The sequence below is a fragment of the Calidris pugnax genome, unplaced genomic scaffold, assembly GCF_001431845.1.
Source record: "Calidris pugnax isolate Ruff unplaced genomic scaffold, ASM143184v1 scaffold211, whole genome shotgun sequence".
NCBI classification, from domain to species: Eukaryota; Metazoa; Chordata; class Aves; order Charadriiformes; family Scolopacidae; genus Calidris; species Calidris pugnax.
In genome coordinates, this window is record NW_015091083.1 from 3,492,332 (window position 1) to 3,516,693 (window position 24,362).

Genomic DNA, 24,362 nt, shown 5'->3' on the forward strand with positions numbered 1-24,362 from the left:
TCAGACACTTCCCAGGTCTGTGGCCAGATCAGAATAAGGCACTGAACACATTGAAGACATCCTTCTTACCTCCCAGAAGGCCTCATCTTGCATCTTCAGTTGTTCCTTCTTAGTCATTTTGATTGAAAGCACCTATTTTCCTCCCTGTATAATGAAACAATTTTTGGATCCCGCTGAAGTCACTCCTTACTGAATGATAGTAACCTTGGTCAGCGGCTGATTATAGAATGAATATGAGATTTCTGCATCATATAATTTGCCTTTGATGGGGGTATTCATTTTTCTTTTTGGCATTGTAATAAGCATGGAAGCATTTGCATTGACAGGAGGTTTAAATTACAATTCACCACCCATTCTTCTTCAGTGAGCAGTGGTGCCTTCAAGTTCCAGTCATTGTCCTTCTAAAGGACAGCCAGTCCTGTGGTCAGACTTCTTGTCAGCCAACATTTCTATTTAGTAGAAGATAAACGTAGGGTGAATATGATATTCCAACTACATTTTATTGAGCGAGTGTCTATATTTAACAAGACTTTCCTCTCTCTGACCAACAGGAAAGCAAGTGCTTTTGTGAACACCAGTGTGGTAATAGCACGAAATTGAGGACTCTGCATCAAGAGAGAGCTTGAGAAGAGACTTTAGTCTTTAGCATCATGGTCATACACTTGCCACCCAAACTCATATCTTCAGCTGATTTTAGTTAGCTTATAGCTTAGGTATGTCATATCCATAATACGCATTGGAAAATCTAGGCTGGACACAAAGATGTTCTGCAGTCCCTTGACTCTATAGTAAGAACATAGGTACTGGACCTGCTTTGATACTTGTGGTAGGTCTGACCCACTGATATTCCACCTTGTCTGTGCTCCATACAGGTTGGAATGTATAGGCAAATGTCTTTGCCTCTGACTTGCTCCAGATGTCAGGTCTCAACTCCTTCTTAGACTTGTATATATATGAGTAACATAGACCATGTGTGACAATCTGTTCAGATGCTCAGACTCCTGCTGTTGTGTGCCAGACCAAATTGTTCTCCTCAGGTAATGTGTAACATGATGGGCTACAGAAAGAGGGGTGTCTACAGAGACACATTGGAAGCACTAAAAAAACCCATGAAAAATAGAGAACTGATGTTTTCATCTGAAGAAAGAAACCTGTAAGTTACAGACCATTACAATAATAAAGAAAGGGAAATGAATAGTCTTTTCAGTGTGAATATGTTTTATCATTGTATCAGTAAAATTTAACTGACATAGGACTGTCTACATGAGGAAATAATAAGGTGGAACTGTGATGGGAAAATCTTACTAAATCCTTGTATGGACTTTCATTCCAGTATAAGGGTGACTTCTTGATTCAGCTTGAACTCTTTGTCATGTGACAAATTTAAAAGGATATCTTATACCAGAACAAAAGTTTTGGTATGGAACATCTTGACTCTAGAACTATATTGCTTCAAACAAATCCTTTAGATCATAGCAGAACCTTCTTGTGTGCATACCATTTTTAATGTGAAGGTGGAATTATTAATCAAATATAATTTTGGGAAATCAATGCAACTGTTTTCTGCCTTTTGGACCAAAATTCAACAGATGAAACCTTGAAAAACTCATAGCATCCACTGCTGGCTGGCACCGCAGGAGTAGTATATTGCCCACCCTGTCTCTGTGTGACTCTCATGCTTCCCAAACCCAGGCATGCCCAGACTGGCCATGGTGTGATGGGTTTTGAGTTCTCACTGAGAGCTGAGCCAGTGCAAGAGCCCCTGTAGGAGCAATTATACTGGTACAGCTGTGCTTATAGCAGAACCACGCGTGCTGCTCAGGGGAAGTGGCATAAACAGTCTCCGTATGAAGCAGTTGAATAATGACATAACTGTATTACTTCACTGAGCAGGCAGTGGGTTTAACACCAATTCAGTAATTAATGATGCCCATGCTGCAGTTTATGTTGGTAAGAGCACATCTAGTTCAAGTAGATGTGATAGATGCAGGTGTTGAGGCCAGTCTCCAGCATGATATTGAAAGTCTGCAAGCAAACAAGCTCTAACAGATGAGGTTGCAAAAGCAAAATCTCAAACCAGGCTAGAAGTTTGGTCCTAAGCGCTCATGAAATGTAGATGCCTCTTCCCTTTTTCAGTTCTGCTGAAAAGAAAAATAAGCTGTGCAATGGAGTCTTTGCCCAGAGTTTTATCTCCTAGTTTAAAACCAAGCGATAGGGCATGGGGGTGGAAGAAGTACGCAAAGTCAGCAAGCTCACTGCAATGCAAACATGAGGGTTATCTTAAATTTACCCTGAGAGACTGGAAAACAAAGATATAAGCTAGCAAAGCATTTTTTCATAGAATCTCCACTGCACATTGAGAGTGTCTTAGCCACAATCTCCTGTAGAGTCATTTGGTTTAATTATAACAACAGCAGTTAACACTTTTGTGACCACAAAACATACAACAGAGGGCTGTGTGTGTGTTTGTGTGTGCACATGCATATGCATTTGTGTTAATGCATCTGTAGGAAACAAATACAATGACACTCAATGTGGCTAAATGCCAGGGCATCGAGCAAAGAGGTGCAGAGCTGGCAGGACCTGGGCTGCACCCTTTTGCCTGTTAGCCAGGGTTTGCTCAGGAATGGTGGCAAATTGCAGATCTGGGGAAGGAAGCTGAGAAGGAGTCATGCGCTGGTGGACACATTTGAGCTGGGGAGAATCTTCTATTATAAAATGGTATCATCACAGTCTCCCAGTAATCTCAAAAATGTCCAGATTTTGTGCTACCTTGTCATATGGTCATGATCACTTCCCCATCTGCATGGGGTGTGAGATTCACCTTGTCTTGAAGTACTTAACGAGCCACTGAGATATGTCCCGTGTTGGTAAATGTAGCCTGCATTGGTTACGGTATGATATACACGGTAGGCAGAACTACTGAAGCACAATGTGCTAGCTGTCTGGAAGTGTCGATTTTTGATTCTGCAATGATATGGCGATCCCACTTGTCAGATCCTAAAAATGTGGGGTTTGCTCACATCAGGTTAAAGGGGACATTTGGAAGTCGGTACTTCTTCTGCAAGGGAGATCGCGCCTCCTAATGTGGCAGCAAACACATTTGTACTCCAGTCTTCAGACTTCCAGCTTTATGGAAGTCTCTTCTTTCCCTGCCATCCTCATCTGTGCTGCCTGGGGAAGGACAGCCCAGGCAGGGGCATGGGGCAGGTGACACCAGGGCTCTTGCATCACAGCCTGTGGCTCTTCACTGGGCCGTGAGGCTGGGAGCCCCAACCCCGTGGCTCCTTCCATCCGAGCTCCTGTTTATCCTCAGCCCCCACACCATAAGGATACCCCTGTTTTCTCGATCCAAGTGCCTCACAGGTAGCCAGGCTTGGCTCCAGCATCGTCAGTCCTGGTGGCCACAGGCAGATCTTGAACTTTGCATTCGTCTTCCACTAAAATCTGGAGTCATTAGACGGTTTTTCTTCTGTGACCAGAGGAAGTTGACTTCACAAAGGAAAACACATCTGAGATCTGCCTGTTTGGGAAGGCTACTGACCCGGAGAAGCTCCCCTGACTGATGCTGGTGGGCTACATGGGACAGCACCACCCTCGCTGCCCAGCGTGATGGGCTGAGCTTGTTTCCACTGCAAAGCTACTCCAGAAGTGTATCTTTTCCCCACTTTCAGAAGTGTATCTTTTCGCCACTGTTGTATGAGGAACTCAGAATATATTTTGAGAATATATGAGAAATAAATCCCTGTAGTATATATTGCTAAAGCTTTTGTTAAATTTTTGGATGTTGTACAAATATTAAGTCATGCTAGACTTTTACCTGTAGCCAAACATATTACATTAGTTAGAGTTATCTCTCCCACTTTGAAGCCAGCTATTTCAACACACTAGGTGGTCTGATAATCTCTTAGCTGCATCATTTAACAGGTAAATAGCTTCTCTGTGTAAAAAATTCATAGCAAACCTGGGAATGGATAGAACTAGATCAGGCTGTAACACAAGTACTTCAAATTCAAATACTCAGGTTGCCTGGTGTACAATCACAAACACAATCAGATTTTCACACTGGTCTCCTACAAGCAATAAACCACACCACCACGTTTGCACCTGGCCTGCCACAAGCTGTCCTTAAAAATGGTGTCTGTCATCAGTGCCCCAGCAGCAACAAAAGTGTTTAGGGTCTGGATGCTCTGGGAGTGGTGATTTTTTACATACATGAAGGAGCACACAGGGGTTTTGCCACAGCAACTTCTGTGTAGCTGTCACAGAAGGACAGTCACAGTCATTTATAGCTGGGAAGATTTGTTTTTAAATAGTTTTTCCATGTAACCATGAAGAAAGCAACCTCCTAGAGTTTTTAGCTGTGATTTCAACTCCTCTTGGTGAGCTGCTGTCCCTTGTCAGTGAGTAGAGGCAAGATAAGACAGAATAAATAATGATGAAATCTTATTTCTTATGGCTATCCAGGGCGGGGGCGGGGAGAGGGAAGGGAGGGGGAAAAGGGGGAAAAGGTGCTTTTGGTCAAATTGCTAAATACCTAGTGACTGAATAACAGAGTGTATCAGATAAGATGAAAGGAGTCATATTGATGCCTGTTGGACTGCCTTCCTCGGTTTCCAGACTAACAAAGCAGCTAGAAATGCTGTCCATGGGACAGGTCTCCTCTGACCACCTCAGCAGAGTGGAGGAGAGCCCTCAGATTGGTCAACCAGAAGGTCCCTGGGGCGTGGGTCACAGCCTCCAGCCTGGGGGTGTCCTCTTGCACCCCGAGGGAGTGGGGGCGTTCAGGGTCTCTCCCTGCAGCCACCCAGATCTTCTCCCTCTAGGACATGGCTGGCCCTATGTCAGCCTTCCCCTGTGCTCTTGCTGCCCAGCTGTGGAGAAGAGCTGGAAGTCCTGGGGTCTGACACGTGGTGGGGGCTTAATGAGACAGGCAAAGGTCCTTGGAGGATGGTGGGGACCTGGCTGACACCCAGGGCTGTCTCCTTGCTTCAAGTCCCTCTTACTCTTGCACTGATTTTTGCCTTTTGTCCATATTGATCCATGAGGTTTTATGCGCTCGGCTGTTGGCAGAGCTCAATAACTGACTGCAAAGGGATATTTTTGGGGGGTTGTTTTCTCTCCAAAACATCAGTGTTTTGTGCATCACCATTTATGTGCCATCATCTAGGCACTGGGAGAAGGGACCTCTGGGACACTGGTATCACTCTGTGAAGCTGATCTTGTGCTACAACAGGGCCTTTTGAGTAAACCCATCATGTATACTCCTGCTTCAAATACCACAAAAGCTGGCATCCAGGACAGATTTACTATCCCTTTCCACACTCAGCATATGGCCACATGTGCTTCTGCTCCCCTTACCTTCTTGGTAACCTCTTGAATCATCCTCTCATGGATAAGGCACTTCCTGGGCCATGTTCTCTGCTTCCCCATGGGCGCTGGCATCCTCCAACTTATTGCTAAAATGAGGATTTTGGGGCCACAGCCTTGGTGCTCCCTGGGGATGCCCACCCACTCCCTTCCCCTTTTGCCAAAGAGACGAGTTGGACAGGTCTGTTGTCTCTGATAAATCACTGCATGTGGTATGCCAGCCCTTCAGGTGTCACTTGGCAGAGGGAAGAGAAGCTATAGATAGTCATGGGGCAGCAGATGCTGGTGCCTCTGTGTTCAAAGCTTCCATTTTCCCCAGCCCTGGGGCTCTTGCTTGGTATCTTGGACATCCTGCTGTAATTACGATGACAGAGAGCAAGTGAGATATTAGTCGTGCTTGTTCCCATCTGTGGCCTTGAGTGTCAGTCAGGGGAGCACTATATTTTCTGGCAGCACTGTCTCTTCTTGAAAGGCCAGGGCTCTGGTCATGCTCCTCCTCCAGATCCACTCATTTTCAGGGATTACCTTGCACTGTATGGGATATTTTCATGTTGCATATAGGAAGCAAGAAAGCAGTAAGGCTATTCTGTCCTTTAGCTCCAGCCCAGTATGCTGGGGACTCACTTCCTAATATTACCAATATTTTTCCTTCCAAGTAACAGAGTAGGTGGCTTGAATTGTCACCAGGTTCTTATACTCAGAATCCTGCTACGGTGAAAAAACCCCATGCCTTGTATGCAAAGATGAGAATTTATCAGTAGTATATTTAAAATCTTAACAGTTTTACCCAGGAGTTATTAATCTGGTTACAGTACTAAGATTTATATCTCAGGCTATGTATAGTTAATACCAATACAAACAAACATTTTAGTATTTTTCCCATTCTCTGGTGGTTTGCTCACCCTTTCTCTTCCCCGCTGGTTCCTCAGGTCGATGGCTTCAGCCCAAAAGGAAGGGGATGGTAGGACGGCCATCCTGGATCCTCGCTGGGAGGAGTACAAGGGTGGTGGGTGCAACCTCTGTGCTCCGGGGTCTGCTTGGGGTCCTTTTTATCCACTTGCTCACATGCTCTACCCCTTGCTCTTCTTTCATTGGTTCACAGGTCCACATTACACCCGAGTTTACTACCTGTGCTGTGTTTTACACAAACTGGGTACTCAATCTCTGTTCTCCTAGTTGTCCCCTAAACTGGTTTTACCCAGCTCCCAAAGCTGCAATCCTGTGATGACCAGTACCTGAAAGGAGGTTGTAGAGAAGTGGGGGTCAGTCTCTTCTCCCAAGTCACAGGCGACAGGACTAGAGGAAACGGCCTCAAGTTGCACCAGGGGAGGTTCAGGTTGGATATAAGGAAAATTTTTTACACTGAAAGGGTTATCAAGCATTGGAATGGGCTGCCCAGGGAGGTGGTTGAGGCACCATCCCTGGAGGTATTCAAAAGACGGGTTGACATGGTGCTGGGGGACATGGTTTAGCCATGTTTTTTTTGTCAGAGTTAGGTTGATGGTTGGACTAGATGATATTAAAGGTCCCTTCCAACCTAGATGATTCTCTGATTCTATGATTCTGAGTGCTGGAGAGCTGATTATGGTCCTGAGGCCTCCAGTGTCATCCTGTGCCTGTACTCTCAAGTCCCCTGCTATCATCCTGCCATGCTTGTGCTCCTTCATTTTCCATTTCAGGGCCATAAGCACTTCACTCTATGCAGAATAACTACTTGTTCTTAATATCTCCTGGTCACAGAAATATCTATATGTGTAACTATGTGTAAATGTTTCACCATACAATTGTATAAAGCTCCAGAAAAAGTAAAATTAATCAAAAATTAATCAGGTAAAAGCACCTGATTGCAGAATAATTACCGTTACAAACAAAGAAGCTAAACCAAAAGCCATGGCAGGCCAGGAGACAAGTCCAAGGAAAGCCTGATGAGCGCAGAGAACTCAGGCCTGCACTGTTTAACACAAAGCAGGTAGCTGTGTTACAAGCAACAAACGCTGCTGTCTTTGCAAGGCTAAAGGCTATGTTGACCCATGTCTTTCTTCACATTGAACAAGAGCCATCAGATTACACTTGCCTGAAGTGCAAATGAGAAGTTTCTCCCTTGACTCCCATTTGTAAGGGGGCTGAAGGATGTGGGGCAGGAATGAGGGGAGCTTTGGTTCCCTTCCTTCGAGTACAGCCTTGGATGATGGTGAACAACCCCAGCTCTCTCAGCCTGTCCTCATAGGAGAGGTGGTCCAGCCCTCTGATCATCTTCATGGCTCTCCTCTGGACCTGCTCCAACAGGTCCATGTCTTTCCTGTGCTGAGGACTCCAAAGCTGGATGCAGTATTCTGTGGGGTCTCATCAGAGTGGAGAGAGGGGCAGAATCACCTTCCTTGACCTACTGGCCAAGCTGCTTTTGATGCAGCCCAGGACGCAGTTGGCTTTCTGGGCTGTGAGTGCACATTGCCAGCTCATGTTGAGCTTCTCATCAACCAACACCCCCAAGTCCTTGGAACTCTTGGAGCACTTGGAGGCTGTTGGGCTGTAGCCAATGACATGGCCCTGGTGCAATCAATGAAATGGGGCATTCCCAGCCAGGGAACAATCAGGTCACCCAAACCTGGGATCACCACAAGCACAGCTGTGAGTCCTGTCCCCATGGTCATTAGCTGTGTCAGCTGTGTCAATGGCTAACAAACCTGGTCATTAATTGCTCCCGAGATGCACCTTAGGCTCATTTATATCCACACACGGCCCGTCACACTGAGTGGGAATAGCTCAATGGTCTGTAGTCCTGTGTTTCTGTCCAGCCTTCCCTTCTCTGCTGTGAGTGCCCTCGAGGTGCTCTGCAGGAGGCGAGGAGCCCTGTTGTCTCCCTGACTCTGTTTCTTGGGAAGGAGGAGAGCAGGACCTGCTGGTGGAGCGGGTGCTACAGCCGAGCTGGCAGCGTCCACCTCCTGCATGAACAAATGGCTTGGGTGGGTGGGAGGGATGAAATGTTAGTCTGCAGGAGGGAGAGTGGGAGGCTGTGAAAAAGATCTGGTGCAGAGAGGAAACGTGAAAAACGAGCGTAATAGGGAAAATCTGTTTGGTGTTGCTGGCGGCGACGAGAGCAGGATTAGGAGAGTAGGACTTGGTGGATGGAGGGGGGAGGGATGAGAAGGGGCCACGTAACAAATGGCGCAGCGCAGCACGGATGTAGGCAGGGAGCAAGCTGTCTGCTGCTCTTTTGTGCTAAGTGTGGTGCCTGCCTCTTCTTCAACACTGTCTCTGGCAGATCCTGCAGTGGAAAATCACAGCACGAAGTCAATACACCAGGAGCTGTTGCCTGATGAAGCAAGTCTGGCAGACGGCTCCCAGGCACCGATCTTAATACTGGGAGGAGATCCTCCGTGGGAACAGCAGGCACCCCTCGTCACCATTGCTCTGTTTTCCCATGGCCAGCACACAGGTATTGTGTCACACACTGTCCCCGCAACCTCTCCAACACATTTTACAAACACAGAGGGATCGTACAGGAGATGCAGTGAGAGTGGAAACGCAAGCTGTGAAGTGCCAGTTCTGCGTGGCAGCATTATCTGCCCCTGCACCTCCCTTCTATGGCCCTGTGGGCTTATTTTACTGGAATATGGGAGGAAAACAGAATTCTTACATCCTGCTTCTGAAGGGGACATGTGTCTGTGGGAGCACCAAGATACTGAGGATAAGAAAGAAAGGAGTATTTTTCTCAAAATATGGATTAACAGTCTGCAAAAGCTGGTTTGGCTAATGTGAGGGATTCTCTTGATCTTCAAATCTCTTCCAGAACCACATGGGGACAACCTTCCTCCTCCTGTGCTACATTTCTATGTATATGTCTCCATCCACTCAAAATGCTTTACAAGGGAGCAAGCAATATTTAGTCTTGCAGCTGCCACAGGTAACTGTGCATCTGGAATCTCTGTTTCTTCCGCATCTCCTGATGTAAACTGAAGATGACTCTACTAAAATCAATTATGTCAGTTTTTCAACTGGTGCAAATTGCTGCTCCTCTAAGGAATTCAATACATAGCTAGGGATCCCACCTCTTTGAGCTCCGTCATCCCTAAAGGTTTTAGTGTTGCTTTGCTGAATGCCTGTTCTTTAAGAGCAATTAACATTAGGAGCGGTAACGGCTAAGACTGACCCTATCAATGCCACGCTGTGCGGTCCTATTTCAGGAAGACAAGAAACTGGCACAGTCAGATACGGTGCTTTGTGAATTATTATTGATGGGCCACAAAGCCACCCAAACAGATGGACGTGAGTGCAGGAAGGAGCCAGGAAGATGAAATAGCACACATGCATCTCTTTCACTGGGAGTCCTGCCATCAAGGCTTGTGAGTTGTTCATATGCTTATCAATACAGAGACTGTTCCTATTTAGTCAAAACCCACCATCAAGCACCATGTATGAGAGTTAACAGGAGCTTTTTACTAGGAATAAAGAGCAGAAAGGGGGCTTTCCTTTTGACTGTGAAAGGGGGGACAGTGCTTTGTGCCAGACTGATGAAATCACATTTGCCTTAAATTTCACAGAGGACATGCAAGACCTTGCTGAGGCTGTCTTAGCTTCTCAAGCATTTTGACTCCTCCCAGTGTGATTCCCAATGCCGTGACACCATTTCATCTCCTTCCAAAAAACACAACTGTAGGTAAGAAAGGGGAAACTGTGCTCTTTCTGGTACCTGTTGCCAAGAAAAGTATGTTGAAAGTGCTTACCAGCCAGCCCTCCAGCTACCCTATGTCCTACCTGGGTGCCTGCCACCAGCCCGTGGGTCAGGAGATGTGCTTATTCGGTGCTCCCTACTTAATTTTTTGGCTGTAAAACAACAATGCTTGAAATATCTACATTTTTCTAGATCTTCGTTATACATTTTCCACAAATCTCAGCTGATGGTATGGTTGCATAATTGCCACTTACAGCTACATCCTCCTTCTGACCACTGATGGATACACCTGTGAGAAGTCAGCTACTCACATGGGCTAAGTATGTCAAATTGGCAATATGTGGTTGAAAGTCTTCAGCTTCAAGAGCAGATTTGATCCTCCTGCTCTGTTTTGAGCTGCAAGAAACGCAGGAAGATTTGCTGCTAGATTAATACTAAAAATGATAAAAGGTTTCTGCTGAACAAAGCAGATTTCTTTCTGTGTTGAAAACAGCTTTTCACATTCCCAGTGCTCTCTCCATTAGAAGCTTCAGTTTCCCATGACCCTGCGTTGTTGATCCAACTCTTCCCATCTCTTGTTTACTTACTTATGGTAAGTTACAACCACTTCTGCTTTGTTTGCAAGACTGTTAATCATTTTATCTGCTGTTCTGGTTGACAACCACATATTAAGCAGGAGTCTTCAATTGTAATACAAATGCCTCTCTCTGAATGCTGGCAATTCGTAGGTCTTTCCTTGGCTTTCAGTCAAGTAAAAAAGACATTCTTTGCTAGCCGAATTTAAAACATTTTCCTTGCTTCCATTTAAGCAAGCGTCATGGTTAATACCAATAGATTTTTATAATGGCATAGACTGAAAACTCTTGCTAAAAAGAACCATATACTAAGCTGGTACAAATGGAAATAAATCACGTCATACAGTTTTGCATCTTCTTTAATCAGTAATAGCAAGCAGAATTCATATGTCACTTCAGCTAGTGAGAGTCGGGTTAACTATTTTTCCTATGAAGAGGGTACTGTTTGTGTCTCTATCGAAAATCAGCATGAGGAAGGGGTGGTTGAATTCAATGGTTGGAGGAAGAGATACTGGCATTATTTCAGCAGCGGTTGCTGCTGCTGCCTCAGTACCCCTCTCATCAACATCCAGAGCAGCCTTATGAACAACCTGGGAAAGAAAAAAACAGTCATTCTGGGCAGAAAACAGCCACCTGAGAGACAAATAAGACCCCTTTCAAAGCAGCCCTGCTTTGGAAGGATCCACTGAGGAGTGAGTAGGGGCAGCAGAGATGTGAGCTGTGTTGTTATAGTCATGGCTGCTTTAAATGAGAACGAGGACAGAGCTACAGAAAACTCCTCAAACACCAAAATAGTCCCAGACTATTTTTCCTCTGCCCCAAAGATTGGATGGAGGCTCTGTTTCTAAGATTTTGTTTGCACCTCTGAAACTGAGTCTCCAGGGTGAGAGGACAGGCTGTAGTGTGCCTGGGAGAGTTAGCAGCTCCCCTCAAGGAGCTGGAAGTTGATGTTCCTCTCACGTTCCAGGTATGCTCCAAGAAATCTCAGCTGATACAGTCTTGAAAAAAAAAAAAACAGATGCAGTAAACTAATCAGATCTGGTGACCACTTCCACCAAGGGCCAAACTCCTCTTGTAAGCTTGCAGGCTGAGGCCTGGGCGAGCCTAGCTGCAGGCAAACTGTGAAGCTGGGAGCTGTATTTAGCTGATGTTTCTGGATGCTACCACAGAGGGGTTTTCCCACATGTTCGTGAAAGAAAGGAGACGGGTAACAGCCATGGACTTACTTTAGAAACCTTCAGCTCTGGGGCTCCCGTGATGCCAGAGAGATCTGCCTGGTCAGTGAACACATCCACAATTCCCATCTTGCTAAGGGTGTTTGTTATTTCATAGTTCCCCGAAATAGAAAATCTGGGGAAGTAGAGACTCAACATTCTGTTAGGTAGAAAAGAAACACAGAAGGTCATGAGAAGGATTTTTCACCGAGGTAAACGATAATAAGAAAACTGTTCTAATTCCCAGGAGTGTCAAAGCCCAGGGGGTTCGACCCTAACTGTACAATAAGCACTAATTCAATTGCTGGAGCTTCTCAGGGTGACACCGGCACAATAATGAGAGCCCATCTTTACAGCCAAGGAAGATGAGGTATGGCGGTGACAGCCTATGTCACTCAAGCAGGTGGAGACCTCAAATGGGACACAGAGTCTGCTTGGGGAGATGTGTGGCAAACCCCAGCAGTTTGTAGCAAAGCAGTGGTTTTGGCACAGCTGTGGTATTTGGCATGGCTCCAGGGAAGGTCTGTGTCCTGCTGCCTGTACCTTTGGGCACCCTGTCCTCTAAATGTCTTCCTCCCGTGACCTGGCCATGATCGAGTTTTCCTTTGACTGTGGGCTATCTGTAGGCAGCTCCTGCTTAGCATGCTTGCTGTTGGATTTCTCTTCATGCCCTGCCTAGGGATCCTTGGAGCTTCCAAGTCACCTACTGCAGTGATTACCCTTTAGGTAGCTCAAGTCTTTTGTTGTCTCACCCAGAGACAGCTTGGATTGAACAGCAAAACAGACGCGATCCAAACCTCACTGCTGTAGCCTTTATGTGATACTGTCCAGTGCACTAGAAAATGATGGGATCAAGTGTATTAGCACTGGCATCAATATAATAGAACTGAAATTGCCATTTGGTTCTCACAGCTTCTCCCATGAAGAATTTATTCCTATGTTGATCTTGAATGACCTTGCACCAAAAATTCATTTAGATAAGGATTTTCCTGATTTTGCAGCTGAGAATCATACATTTTTATTTTTCATATTTGAGGTATCATGTTATTAGATCATATCCAATTTGCTACTCATTATTTTTTTATTAACAGTGCTGGCATTTCTATAATGATGCACCAAGAATTATGGGTGTGAACTGCACAGCCTTATTAGTTGTGAATCAGGGCAGAGCTTGGTAAATTACCCACGTATTAACTTGATATTACTCATCTACTGGTGCTGAGGTCTCTTCCCTCCCAGACAAACAGGGTTGTAAAACGTGTTAGCTGATGCTAGTGTCAATGGTAGGAACTAACAGAACCTCATTAGATTTTTATAGTTTCAAAAACAAAATGCCAGAAAATCAGGACACCCACAGTTAATCACTAGCCAGTCCTAACAACCGCCATGTGCTGCAAGGGCTCTTGTAAGGAAGATATTTGTGTGGGACATATTACGCATCTATGCATTACTACAAACTGTTTAAGTTATGGTTTATTTAAGGTTTAGACATAGGTCTGAGTCACAGTGTGTCAGTGACATATGAGAAGTAAAACACATTAGCTGAAACCTTAGTGTAGGAGATTTGCCTTAGAATTGCCACCTTCCCACTCAGTCAAGGGGCTGTTTTAGAAATGCCAATCTAGGCTTGATATCTGGGACTCCTGGGAGCCCATCGGGATGGTCTCTGCTCTGCTGGGGGGAGCAGCAAGTCACTCAGGCATCAAGAGGAGAATAGTTAAATACCAACCAGCTGCAAGATTTTTACAGCTAGGGTGCACAAGCCAAAAATAACTCACTCAGTTCCCAGAATCAGCAAGTTCATAGTGTTTGCATTCCTAAAAAAGAAAGAAGACTGTAAATCTACGTGCTGCTGCAGGTGACTGGCAGAAGATTACCTCTGGAAGAGATGGTCTGACCAATGCTGAATGATTTCCTTGACCAGAGTTTGCTCTAACTGCTTCATTTTCCCTTTTGCTGGCAGAACCAGAAATGCAGTAGCACTCCCATTATAATGAAGCCGTACCACGGTGCATGCCAGCTCCTCATCAAAATAGAAGTCGAATCTGCCTGTCTGGTGCATCATAGGGACTTTCACAGTAGTTTCAGCATCCACAAAGAACTCCCTTTCTTCGGTGTGCTCTGGTTTAAAAGGCTTTTCCCAGTTGCCTAATACAAAGAAGGAGAATGCAGCTGAATGTCCCACGTCCCATCCCACCATAGATTGAATTATTTATAACTAGTAATTATATTCCTCCTAGGAATAAAATTCCTCCATTTGTTAAATTCAGAATTTTCAAACACAGTAAGGCAAGAATCTTTTACCTGATCAAAAGAGTGCATTAAACTCCAATTTCACTTTATTTTTCAGATGCTAGTAATGAACTAACTAGGCATTTTCTTTGTACCTACTACTACTTTTCTGTTCAGGTGATCTAAGTGGCCTTTCTGTAAGTCATCACTTAAGGGCTTACCTGACATCATCTATGTGCTCATATGCTGTATGCATTTCATTTCTATTGACTTTAATCATAAGCCTCAATTTGTAGATAAAATTAATGTAGGATCTCATATCTGAGTGCTGTTGTGTTTGGCTTAAGAGCACATCATCTAACTCACATCAGAAATGCACCATATTTCCACTTTGTTCCTTAATTTGTCCTCCCCTGTTCATCATTACGTTCTTCCATACATAAATATGTTAGTGTGTATATATAAAGGAGACTGACATGAAAAAAAAAAAAGGAGTATGTGGCAAATTAGGCCATTGAATGATGCAGGCTTTTAAAGAGAGGCATTAAAAGGATTAGGTCATGCATGTGTCTCAGCATCTTCACTGAAAAAAAATGAAGAACATGGGGCAATCAGAGTTACAGCTAAACCCATGAAAGCGAGCTCAGGCTGCATGGGAGGCTGTGGCTTGGAGCAGAGTTCCCATGGCTGCCACAAAGAGAACACAAGCCTGTGTGGCCCCTGGCTGCCTTCCCGTGCCAAGTGGGTCCTGCCACCTCTCCACCACCTCCAATATGCCATTAGGGGCTTTCTTTGCCCAGCAAAGAACATTTGACATTTCCTCCAGACCGACTTCCAAATGAGGTAGCTGACATTAGATTTGTTGATAAGAATGAACAATGTGAATGTGAATCCTAGAGGACTTACCTTTAAAAAAAACAAAGCTAGCCAGAAGCATTACAGTCTGTGGATCCATGTCCTTGACCAAATGAGTAATTTTCCCATGTGTTTTCCTCTCTATATAATCATTGATCTGCTTCTCAGACTCCGTGGGATTGTTAAAGTCAGTGGTAAAAGCCTCCAGCTGATACAGAGCTTTGGCATCATCTAAAAACTTTTTTAGAGGTTTCAGCTTCTCTGTTAGAAAGATGGCATTCCCCATGTTGAGCTGGACCCCATTCTCGGGATGGCTCAGCATGTGGATGAGGTTGTGGAAGCCTTCATGTATCTCTTTCTCCTGAATCTCTGTAAGGTTGAAGCTGAGTCCTTCCAGGATCTGAGTCTGAGTGGTTGATCTGGCCCCTAGGGCCAGCATCGCAAATGCAGCGGAGATGCTTACAGGAGAGAAGAAAATGTTCTTATTAGGTGCCTCTAGTGTAACTTCTTTAAAAAATTGAAATGCGAAGTCAGCATTGTTTGGCACTAGTTTGAGGCAAGCGATCGCCTCACCTCTGTGACGCATGTGGTATTTATGTTCATTTGGATCATGTCCTTTTTGGTGGCTGGGTGAGACCTGACCATGGGCAACAGCATGAAGCCCAGCCAGCAGGAAACTTATGTAGACTGTGATCTTCATCTTCTTGTATTAGAATCCTATGGAGAAAAGGAGAAGGTATTACTAAGGTAAGTAAATTAATTAAGTAGAAATAGTTAATCTGTCATTCCCACTGAATAAGAAATCTTATCTCTTTCTTTTGTCCTCATTTTCCGTGTTCTCCAACTCTTGCCAGATTTTTATTTTTTTTGTTTTCCCAGGCCTCCTGGTAAGTCTCCGCTAACTCGTTCTGCTACCCTCACCCTAAATACCTGCAAAGGCAAAATTCAGCAAGGATTAGCTGAATACACAGCACCCTCAGCAGGCCAGAGAACTGATCATATCCCATCAAAAAACACCATGGCTAATCCCTGAACAGCTGTGGTACCACTGTGCTTTTGACACTAATGGTCTAAGGTAATTTGTGGAAAGCTCATCGTAGAAGAAGTTTGGATTTTTTGTGAGTAAAGGGAGAATGAGGAAATTCATGCAAGTGGGCAGCGATCAGTAGCTACATGCAAACAGAGTTTGAGCAAACAGACGTGGAGGACATCTTCAAATAAACTTGGTCAGCTTGATAAGGCACCCTATTTCAAGAGAGAACGAATGGCAGCGGCTGTTTTTTCAGTAGCAAACTAAATATAAAGCCCTTTCTGAATAAAAATGATCTAACGCTTTAAATATGAACCTGAAGTAATACGTTGAATCTTAAGAGACAAGACGAATCATTGGAGTGGCTTTTCCTTCAGCACAGCGGGAGTCAATGTCATTAATAAAAACAAGGCCTTGTTTTTATCAGATGCTCTAGTGATCAAAGGGCGATACATTTATCAACCTGTTACACTTGGCCATGGCAGCTACATTCCTTTGCAGAGCTGACGCTCTGCACTGTGTAAGATCTTACAAAACGGACCTTGGCAATGTGGTTTTGAACGTCCCAGTGGGCCTCATTTCTGAGGAGGAATCTAGGGCAAAGAAAGGGTGAAAGAATTGCAAAGGATTTGGGGAGATAATGAGCCAGAATTGCTAAAACTAGTGCAAGGAGAGACGTATTAAACCAATCGCACATTTCTGCTCTGCCATGAGTCAACTTGAGAGACTGTCAACAGAAAGTGCTATGCTCACGGTCCTGCTTTGTCCGTAACAGTTAGACCTGCATAAGAACAACAAAACATTTTTGAACTACAATCAAATATTGAAACATTTCTGTGCTTGATATAAGTATTTCTAAAATGGATACCTATTTGCAATAACACCTACTGTGTTACTGACAAATGGAAGAACCATAAGGGATCTTGGTAACTACATTTTTAACTACTGTGCACAGTAGTTTTAAATTATAGTTTGGCCTCCTCTGATTTTGACATTGAAATGATACTTCTCAATATATCTAGCTACTTGTAACTCAACATAAGAGCTCCAGTTCTAAATATTTAAAACCAGCTATCAGTGAGCCAATGTATCAGTCAGAATTTGGAAAGAAATCAACTCCCAAACAAAAGCATCAGAGCTAAGCCTAACCTATTTCCACATATCCAGCAGGCCAATTCAGAAGCTGCCTCTGGATAAATTATTCACTTTCACTGTGAACTATTTACTCAGCTGCAGTCATAATTTATTAAGAGTAACATGAATACCAAAGAATGAAACATTTCATTTCAAACATAAGTCACCACCTGTTCCCTATCTCATTACATTTAATATTTATAACAAAACACAGCAGATAGAGGGACTTTTCTATATACACACTGAACTCCCAATTTCTATTTATTTGGAATGCAAAGTAGGCATGGAATTTGACTGACCTGTCCTCAAAATTATGGCTAATGGATATAGCATAGTTTTGCTGTAAAGGATTTGTAAAATATAGGTTAGAGTTTTCTGAAAGATTTTTTTCCTATCCTGATATTTTTGCTTTATGTAGTTATGACACGTTCACATTTTGTGGTTAATTTATGTACTTCCATGGAATTAATTTCATTTTATTACAGCTCTGAATTCACAGATAATTAAATACAATCTGAATCTGAATCATTCATCTGTTACTCAGTACTGGCCAATCACAAACAGTCAAGACTCATGAGTCAGCCCTCACAAAATCTTGATAATGGTTGATATTAAAATCATAAGATTACAAAAGACTCAGCAGCTGCAGTTTGTAGAGGTCTTTTTTGTTGTTTAAGCCTTGAAGATACAAGTGGCCCACTCTATTAAGCCCTTCTTTGAAATGTAAAGGTACTATTATAACAGAATTCATCCACTAGGTCTTTAGAATATGGTTGGGGATTGTTACTTCATATTTGATGTTTACTATTCCATTTGATATTATTGTGGGTTCTAGGTTAGCAAGGGCTCAGCCAGTGTTAAATTGACAACAGAGACCCTTTCAGTATGAAGCAGATGATGCAGAGTCTCTTATGGTCTTAATGACAGGGATTTTCCCACCAAGCATACTCACTAACAATTTATTAAAATGCAAAGAGTTGAAGACCTGTGCTAAAAAACCCTTAGAGAATTCCCTATATGCAGGGGCTAATTTTGCAGAAAGCTTCCTATCTTCTCCAGAAAAAGTTTGTCCATAAGCATGGAAGTAGAAGTGAAAAGCTCTTTGATTCTAATTCTGAATCTATACTGACGTGTTGAAATAGCCTGGAAGGAAACCTGTTTATCTCTCTGCCTCTTTTCTTCTCTTTATCTGTGTTACGCAATGACAATATATTTGTGGTATTCAAGCAAAGGTTGCTTTCACAAAGAGCTTTCAATCAAACCAGAGAATGGCACAAAAGCATGCCAACACCTGGAAGACAGTGTTCCTTTTAAGCAACTTCTCTGTAATAGATTTGGTGATAACACTTGTTGAATATATTACCTCTTCCCTGTCACACAGTCTTCTCTAACGTGCAACCCAGAATGCCAGTATTTATTCTGTATATCCTAGAAAGAAAATAGACAAAACTGGGATTTGTTGAATTTATCCATGAATAATTCCACCAGATGACCTGGAAGTGAACTGGACTAAGTTATTGACTGACAGAACTTGCTTCTTTGGGGATATAGCTAATTTGTCCACTTTACAGTTGATTTTTCTCTGCATAATTTGAGATAAAATTCAGAAGACAATTTTCTGCCTTTAGAGTCCCATTTAGTAGTCCAGGAGATGAATATTCATCCCATGCTACTCCCATAAGCGGTCCTCATTGATAATCTCATTTCAGATAACATGAAAATTTCCACTGCTCAAAAACGTATGCAGGCATGGAATAAAAAAGCTGTTTGCTCACCAGATGGTGCTGCTTCCCTCCTGATTGCTTTTAAATGAGGAAATCTGAGAAATTTGTTTCCTGAAAGCTGCACTCTGAGGGCACCAGGCACATCAAGACATGACCCCACCACCAGTGGTGTCTGCTGAACTAATCTCAGCTACTTAGGGCCATATCAAAAAAAAAAGGGACCCAAGCATACGAAAAAATCACAAAAGAAAGACTTGACTAGTCACATCTGTGTGTGTGAAAATGATCTCAGAAGTCTACTGTCCAGGACTGCCTATTCACAGGAGCACCACAAACTCACATGTACTTTCCAAAAAGCTCTCGGTGTACCTCATTGTATGTGCCTGGACACGCTCAGGGGCTTTTCCAGACTGATCAGCTAGACATTTGCTTCTCTTGTGATTCAGAGTTTTGATGCCTTTGTGCCTGAGGCCCCTGAGAAAATTGCAAGCACAAACCAACGGCTTTGGATTTGGCAGAGAATCCAACCACTGTGACTATTTTATTAAAAGTAATTCCTTTTGCAGCAGAAACATGGAAGCCAAGTTTACACTGTCCTTCATTAAAGTATGTGACTGATTACAGAGCTGTTCCCAGTGTCTTCTGTCTTCTGTAAAACAGCTCAACATTGGAGACCTCACCCAGAGATTGCACTCTCCAAGAGTGGAGTCACCCAATTCTCGGCTTCCTTTTACCTGATAACAGATGAACATGGGCTCTCACCCTTCTACCAGGCCCCATCAGTATTTGCTGTTGAACCTGAGTTATTGCACATACTCAGGGATGAAGCATCACTGAGGCCAGAGGATAAAAAATTATAAAAATGAACTAGTGCAGTGGTTAGGGCAATCACATGGGACAGGGGAGATTTTCTCTCTGCAAAGCACCAGCAGTCCCAAGAACAGATCAGATCAGGTTCCATTTCTGCTTTCCAGTGTGCACGTGGCCACTGCTCAGTCTCTAGTTCTATGATCATGTGATCATAGAACTCACTGTGATCTTAGCTCCCCTGAGTATGTGGAGAACACCATTTTCTCTCCTTCCCTCTCAATGGTCCTGTAATCTGGTGATTAGAATGTTAAGGAGAAGTCTTATCTAAAAGAGAAACAGACCTTAGATGTCCTATTCCCTAAGCAAAGATATTTCATGTAGAACTTGCATATAAAAATCTGCAGAATTACTTAAAAAGAATCACCAATACATTAAAAAAAATCTCTAAACACCCATCTTCAGGCTTTTGCTGGAGCAGAGCCCATTTCCTCTAGCAGGAGGTACATCTGAGAAAGACCCATTTTTCAGGTGCATATGATTTGCTGGCTCCAGAGACCACCTTGCTTCCCTGCAAGGCAACTAGACACCCCACTCTGACTTCTAGATTCTTACTCCTCCTGTCAGCCACCTGGCAATGTGCAGGCAACTCCATGCCTAAATTGTGATGTCTATGTCCCTTATATCCAGCTGATCCAATAAAAGCCTCTTTATCACTGAAGCAATTGTTAAACCAGATTTCAATATAAGATGCAACCCCATGAAAGACTTAAAATGAATTGCATGTAACAAGAGGATACACTTCTGAAGTCTCTATAGGAAAAAAAAAATATCACAACTTACAGCAGCTTCCAAGGATCCTGCTGTCTTCACTAGGACTACCCTGTAGCTCACTCTCTTATTTATACTGTTAAATAGCATTATGAAAGCAAAGCCTCCTCTAGAAAACATTAACTAGGGCAGACAAGTGTTATTACTTTAGGAGTGGTGCAGAGTAAACAGTGAAGACAATTTTTTGGGGGAGGTACCTGATTTTTGCTGTATATGCATAGCCAAACCCTGCCTTTGCTTACAACAGTCATGAGTCCTCCTGCATTTCTGCAGACTCTCCTGCTGGGAATCCAGCCCTTCACTCTAGCAAATACTTCACATGTATCATTAACTTCTGTAAACTGCATGAATTCATAGAGTAGAAGTACTGAAATGAGTAAAATTAAATACATACATAATATAGACAAGAGCTTAAGGAAAAGACAGCTGGATGCATGCTGCAGCCAGATCTCATCTTAATGTTTTGCACAGAGATATTTTAGTTCCTCTACAACAGTCTTTTAATAGCTTTTATTTGGCATATTCATTTTAAATGATCCACTATTTCTTAATTATCTACATGGCCATTAATAAGGACCAATTTCTGGGGACGTCATTGGTAAACTTAAGATTAAAGCAGTAGTAATGAAGTTTGTAGTGGCTGAGGGTTGCTATAGGGATGGTGACATGATGGCAGAGATGGGCACTCAGGAGCCCGTGGTACCCATCGCTCCACAGCTAGATTGATGTCACACGGTTCATCATGCAGCAATGAACTGAAGGATAAACTCTTGCTCTGTGCTCCACGAACGTGGGTTGGCATGAGTTTCAGGCACTGCTGAAATGCAGGCAGGGAAATGTCAGGCTGGTACACCAGAGCATGCTTTCACACAGAGAAGGAACCATGTGGTCGGGTTACCTGTGTTTTACATGATCACCCCATAATGCAGGAGACTGCTCCTGCAGCACCCATGCGGGGTCAGCCACAGTGGTTGTGATAATGTGGGTATAACTGAGAAACTGGAAAATGCTCACAGGTTAGCACCCAGATGAACACCTTCCACCCAGGAGGAGCATCCCCTTCGGAGGAAGAGGATTGCAGGAGAAAAGGTGCTATACTTCACAGAATCAAAGAATCATTTACGTTGGAAAAGACCTTTAAGACCATCAAGTCCAATCACAAATCTAACACTGCCAAGTCCATCAACAAGTCCACCATGAAACTATGTCCCTCAGCATCACATCTACATGTCTTTTAAATACCTCCAGGAATGGTGACTCAACCGTTGCCCTGGGCAGCGTGTTCCAACGCTTGACAACCATTTCGGTGAGGAATTTTTTGCTAATATCCCATCTAAACCTCCCCTGCTGCAACTTGAGGCTATTTCCTCTTGTTCTATCCCCCGTTACCTGGGAGAAGAGACCGACACCCACCTTGCTCCAACCTCCTTTCAGGTAGTTGTGAAGAGCGATGAGGTCTCCCCTCAGTCTCCTTTTCTCCAGGCTTATTTCCTCTTGTTCTATCCCCCGTTACCTGGGAGAAGAGACCGACACCCACCTTGCTCCAACCTCCTTTCAGGTAGTTGTGAAGAGCGATGAGGTCTCCCCTCAGTCTCCTTTTCTCCAGGCTAAACAACCCCATTTCCCTCAGCCTTTCCTCATAAAACTTGTGCTCTAGACCCTTCTCCAGCTTCACTGCTCTTTTTTGGATATGCTCCAGCACCTCAATGTCTTTCTTGTAGTGAAAATGTCTTTTCTCGTAGCGTACTTTAAGGGAAGAATCTTTCAGAAAGAAAAGATTTACAATAACAGAATAACTGTTTTGGTGGTCTTTTCTCCTCTGAGCCATTCATCAGGGGTCAGGAGCAAATGGAAGCATTTATTCTCCTCTGTTCTCCAACATTTCCTCTGATTTCTGCTCTGTGGGTGCCTTTCACCCCTGCAAAGGTAAGCAGAGCAGTTCAGTATGAGTTTTGATCCAGGCTGATAGAACATGTGTTTGAATTGTTTACCAGCTGGTAAAACAGCATCTTGGCACATGCAGCCCATTCCTCTTTAATGCAACAAATGAAGTTATGGACCCTAACCTAGAACATGTGCGGTCTGAAGATGAATAATACATTGATTAAGAGACAAATGAGAACAACAATTAGAGAAAAAAAGTTCAGCTATGAGTAAAGTTACTAAGAAAAGTGAAGAAAAAAAAGCAATTGACTTTGCATGACTTTGTTTAAGAGCAATTTAGTCTCGCAATTGAAAGTGCCCTTGACCTGCTGATGTTTCTATGGGAGTGAAATAGGGAAAATGAATGAAAAAAATGTAATCCATGTCAATCTCTGATGTTAAAAGCAATGTGATACCTGATTTCTTTTCCCTCATGTATACAACAGTTTCATCCAATCATGTAAATTATCCTGAAATTTGCAGAGACTATGTTTCAATATTTGATAGCAGAATATGTTGCATATGAACTTATATCTCTCTTTTTGTGCAGGCAGTGGGCTTATGTAGGCACTTCTGTGATATTTTGAAAGACAGCTTGTTAGCAACAATGCTCTTGGGAATCCTCCCATTCACTCCTCTTGGTCTGGAACATTAGGTGTCTTATTACTTTGAACCCCAAGTTATTTTGGGTTTTTTTAAATTATTATTATTATTATTGCAAGTTCTTAATAATACTATTTCATATTCAGTAAATTGGCAACATTAACAAGAGCCATCCAGCATGAATTCCCTTGGAAACAGGCTGGATGTAGTCCAAAAGGAATTAATTATTTAAATTAGCAGAACTGTATGCTTACTCCTCTGGCAGAGAAACACTTTCATCTTTTTAAAATATTTAGCTAATTACCCTGAAAGCCATTTTAAAACATGATGGGTTGTTGTTGCTCTGATGATGCCCTCTGGAGTACAGAGAGCACACGAGCCCCTCCTACGATAGTGCTGAGATTAGATGTCAGCGTGGGGCTGGTGAAGCCTGTGTCTTTCTCTCTGCTGCCAGGCTATGTTTAATTTGTGAAGCTCTGTCTCTCACTGTGTTTCAAGGGGAAGTGCACTCGTGGTTACATAAACAGCTCAGCAGTGACCTGCTGGAACAAGTCACCCGCAGCACCGATACAGACCACATACAACTGTGTCAAGTATCTGCTCCGGTCCTTCCAAGCGAAGACGCGGCAGACCTTCACCTGCAAGTTGCTTCCTTTATTTTATGCTGTACACTGGTCTTGCCCCCTGCCAGCCCCACACAGCAGGTCTGGGCTCACTCCAAGGGGGAGTGTCTCACTCATGTTAATTCCATCCTCAATAGGAGGACACACATGTAGCACTGTCCCTCAAGTCACTGCAGTGAATCTCTACTCTTGCTTTCACTCGAGCATCAGCTTCTTTCTGCAATGCAGTAAAGACCCTCTGAGTCCCCAAGGAAACTCCTACTTTCCACCACTTCCAAAATCTGGCTTTGAGTCTGCTTCCTCCTCTTCTCAGGCTGCGTTTTCAAAATTGCTTTAACCTGATCAAAGTGCAGGATCCTCTGCTAGAGCTGTCTCATCTTCCTGCATCCCTGCCATCTCTCCATGATGGTCAGGGGGCTGGAGCCCAAGACAAGTGGGGAGATGCTGGGAGACCTGAGCTTGTTCAGCCTGAAGAAAGAAAGGCTAAGGGGGAAGCTGTACATGCAGTCCTCCCCTAAATAATGGGCTACATTAGAATGATAGAACGGTTTGAGTTGGAAGGGTCCCACTAGACCAGGCTGCTCAAAGCCCCATCCAGCCTGGCCTCGAACACTTTCAGGGTGACAACATTAAGCCAGAGGTGCACAGTGGTAGTATGCAAGGCAGGGGACACAAGCTGCAAGAAGGTAAATGCAAATGAGATATAAGGAAAGTAATGTTCACAGGGAGGTGAAACACAAGGGCAGGTCACTGTGTGAGGCTGTGAAAA

The 24,362-nt window shown here is 43.6% G+C and overlaps 1 protein-coding gene across 2 annotated transcripts; it reads right to left on the reverse strand.

Annotated features, from left to right (window-relative positions):
* Window positions 1-10,958: 10,958 nt before the first annotated feature.
* Window positions 10,959-20,509, reverse strand: LOC106897074 (alpha-1-antiproteinase 2-like). Of its 2 annotated transcripts, XM_014957460.1 has the most exons (6): window positions 20,457-20,509; window positions 18,446-18,510; window positions 14,970-15,635; window positions 13,709-13,979; window positions 11,844-11,991; window positions 10,959-11,207 (listed from the first exon to the last, which is right to left on the reverse strand). In XM_014957460.1, exons 3-6 carry the CDS (start codon window positions 15,616-15,618, stop codon window positions 11,013-11,015), a joined length of 1,263 nt encoding a protein of 420 aa, XP_014812946.1. In that variant the 5' UTR covers window positions 15,619-15,635; window positions 18,446-18,510; window positions 20,457-20,509; the 3' UTR covers window positions 10,959-11,012. The 2 variants fall into 2 exon arrangements, with proteins under 2 accessions (XP_014812946.1, XP_014812947.1); XM_014957461.1 differs by lacking the exon at window positions 18,446-18,510 and having other exon boundaries at window positions 20,457-20,507.
* Window positions 20,510-24,362: the final 3,853 nt, after the last annotated feature.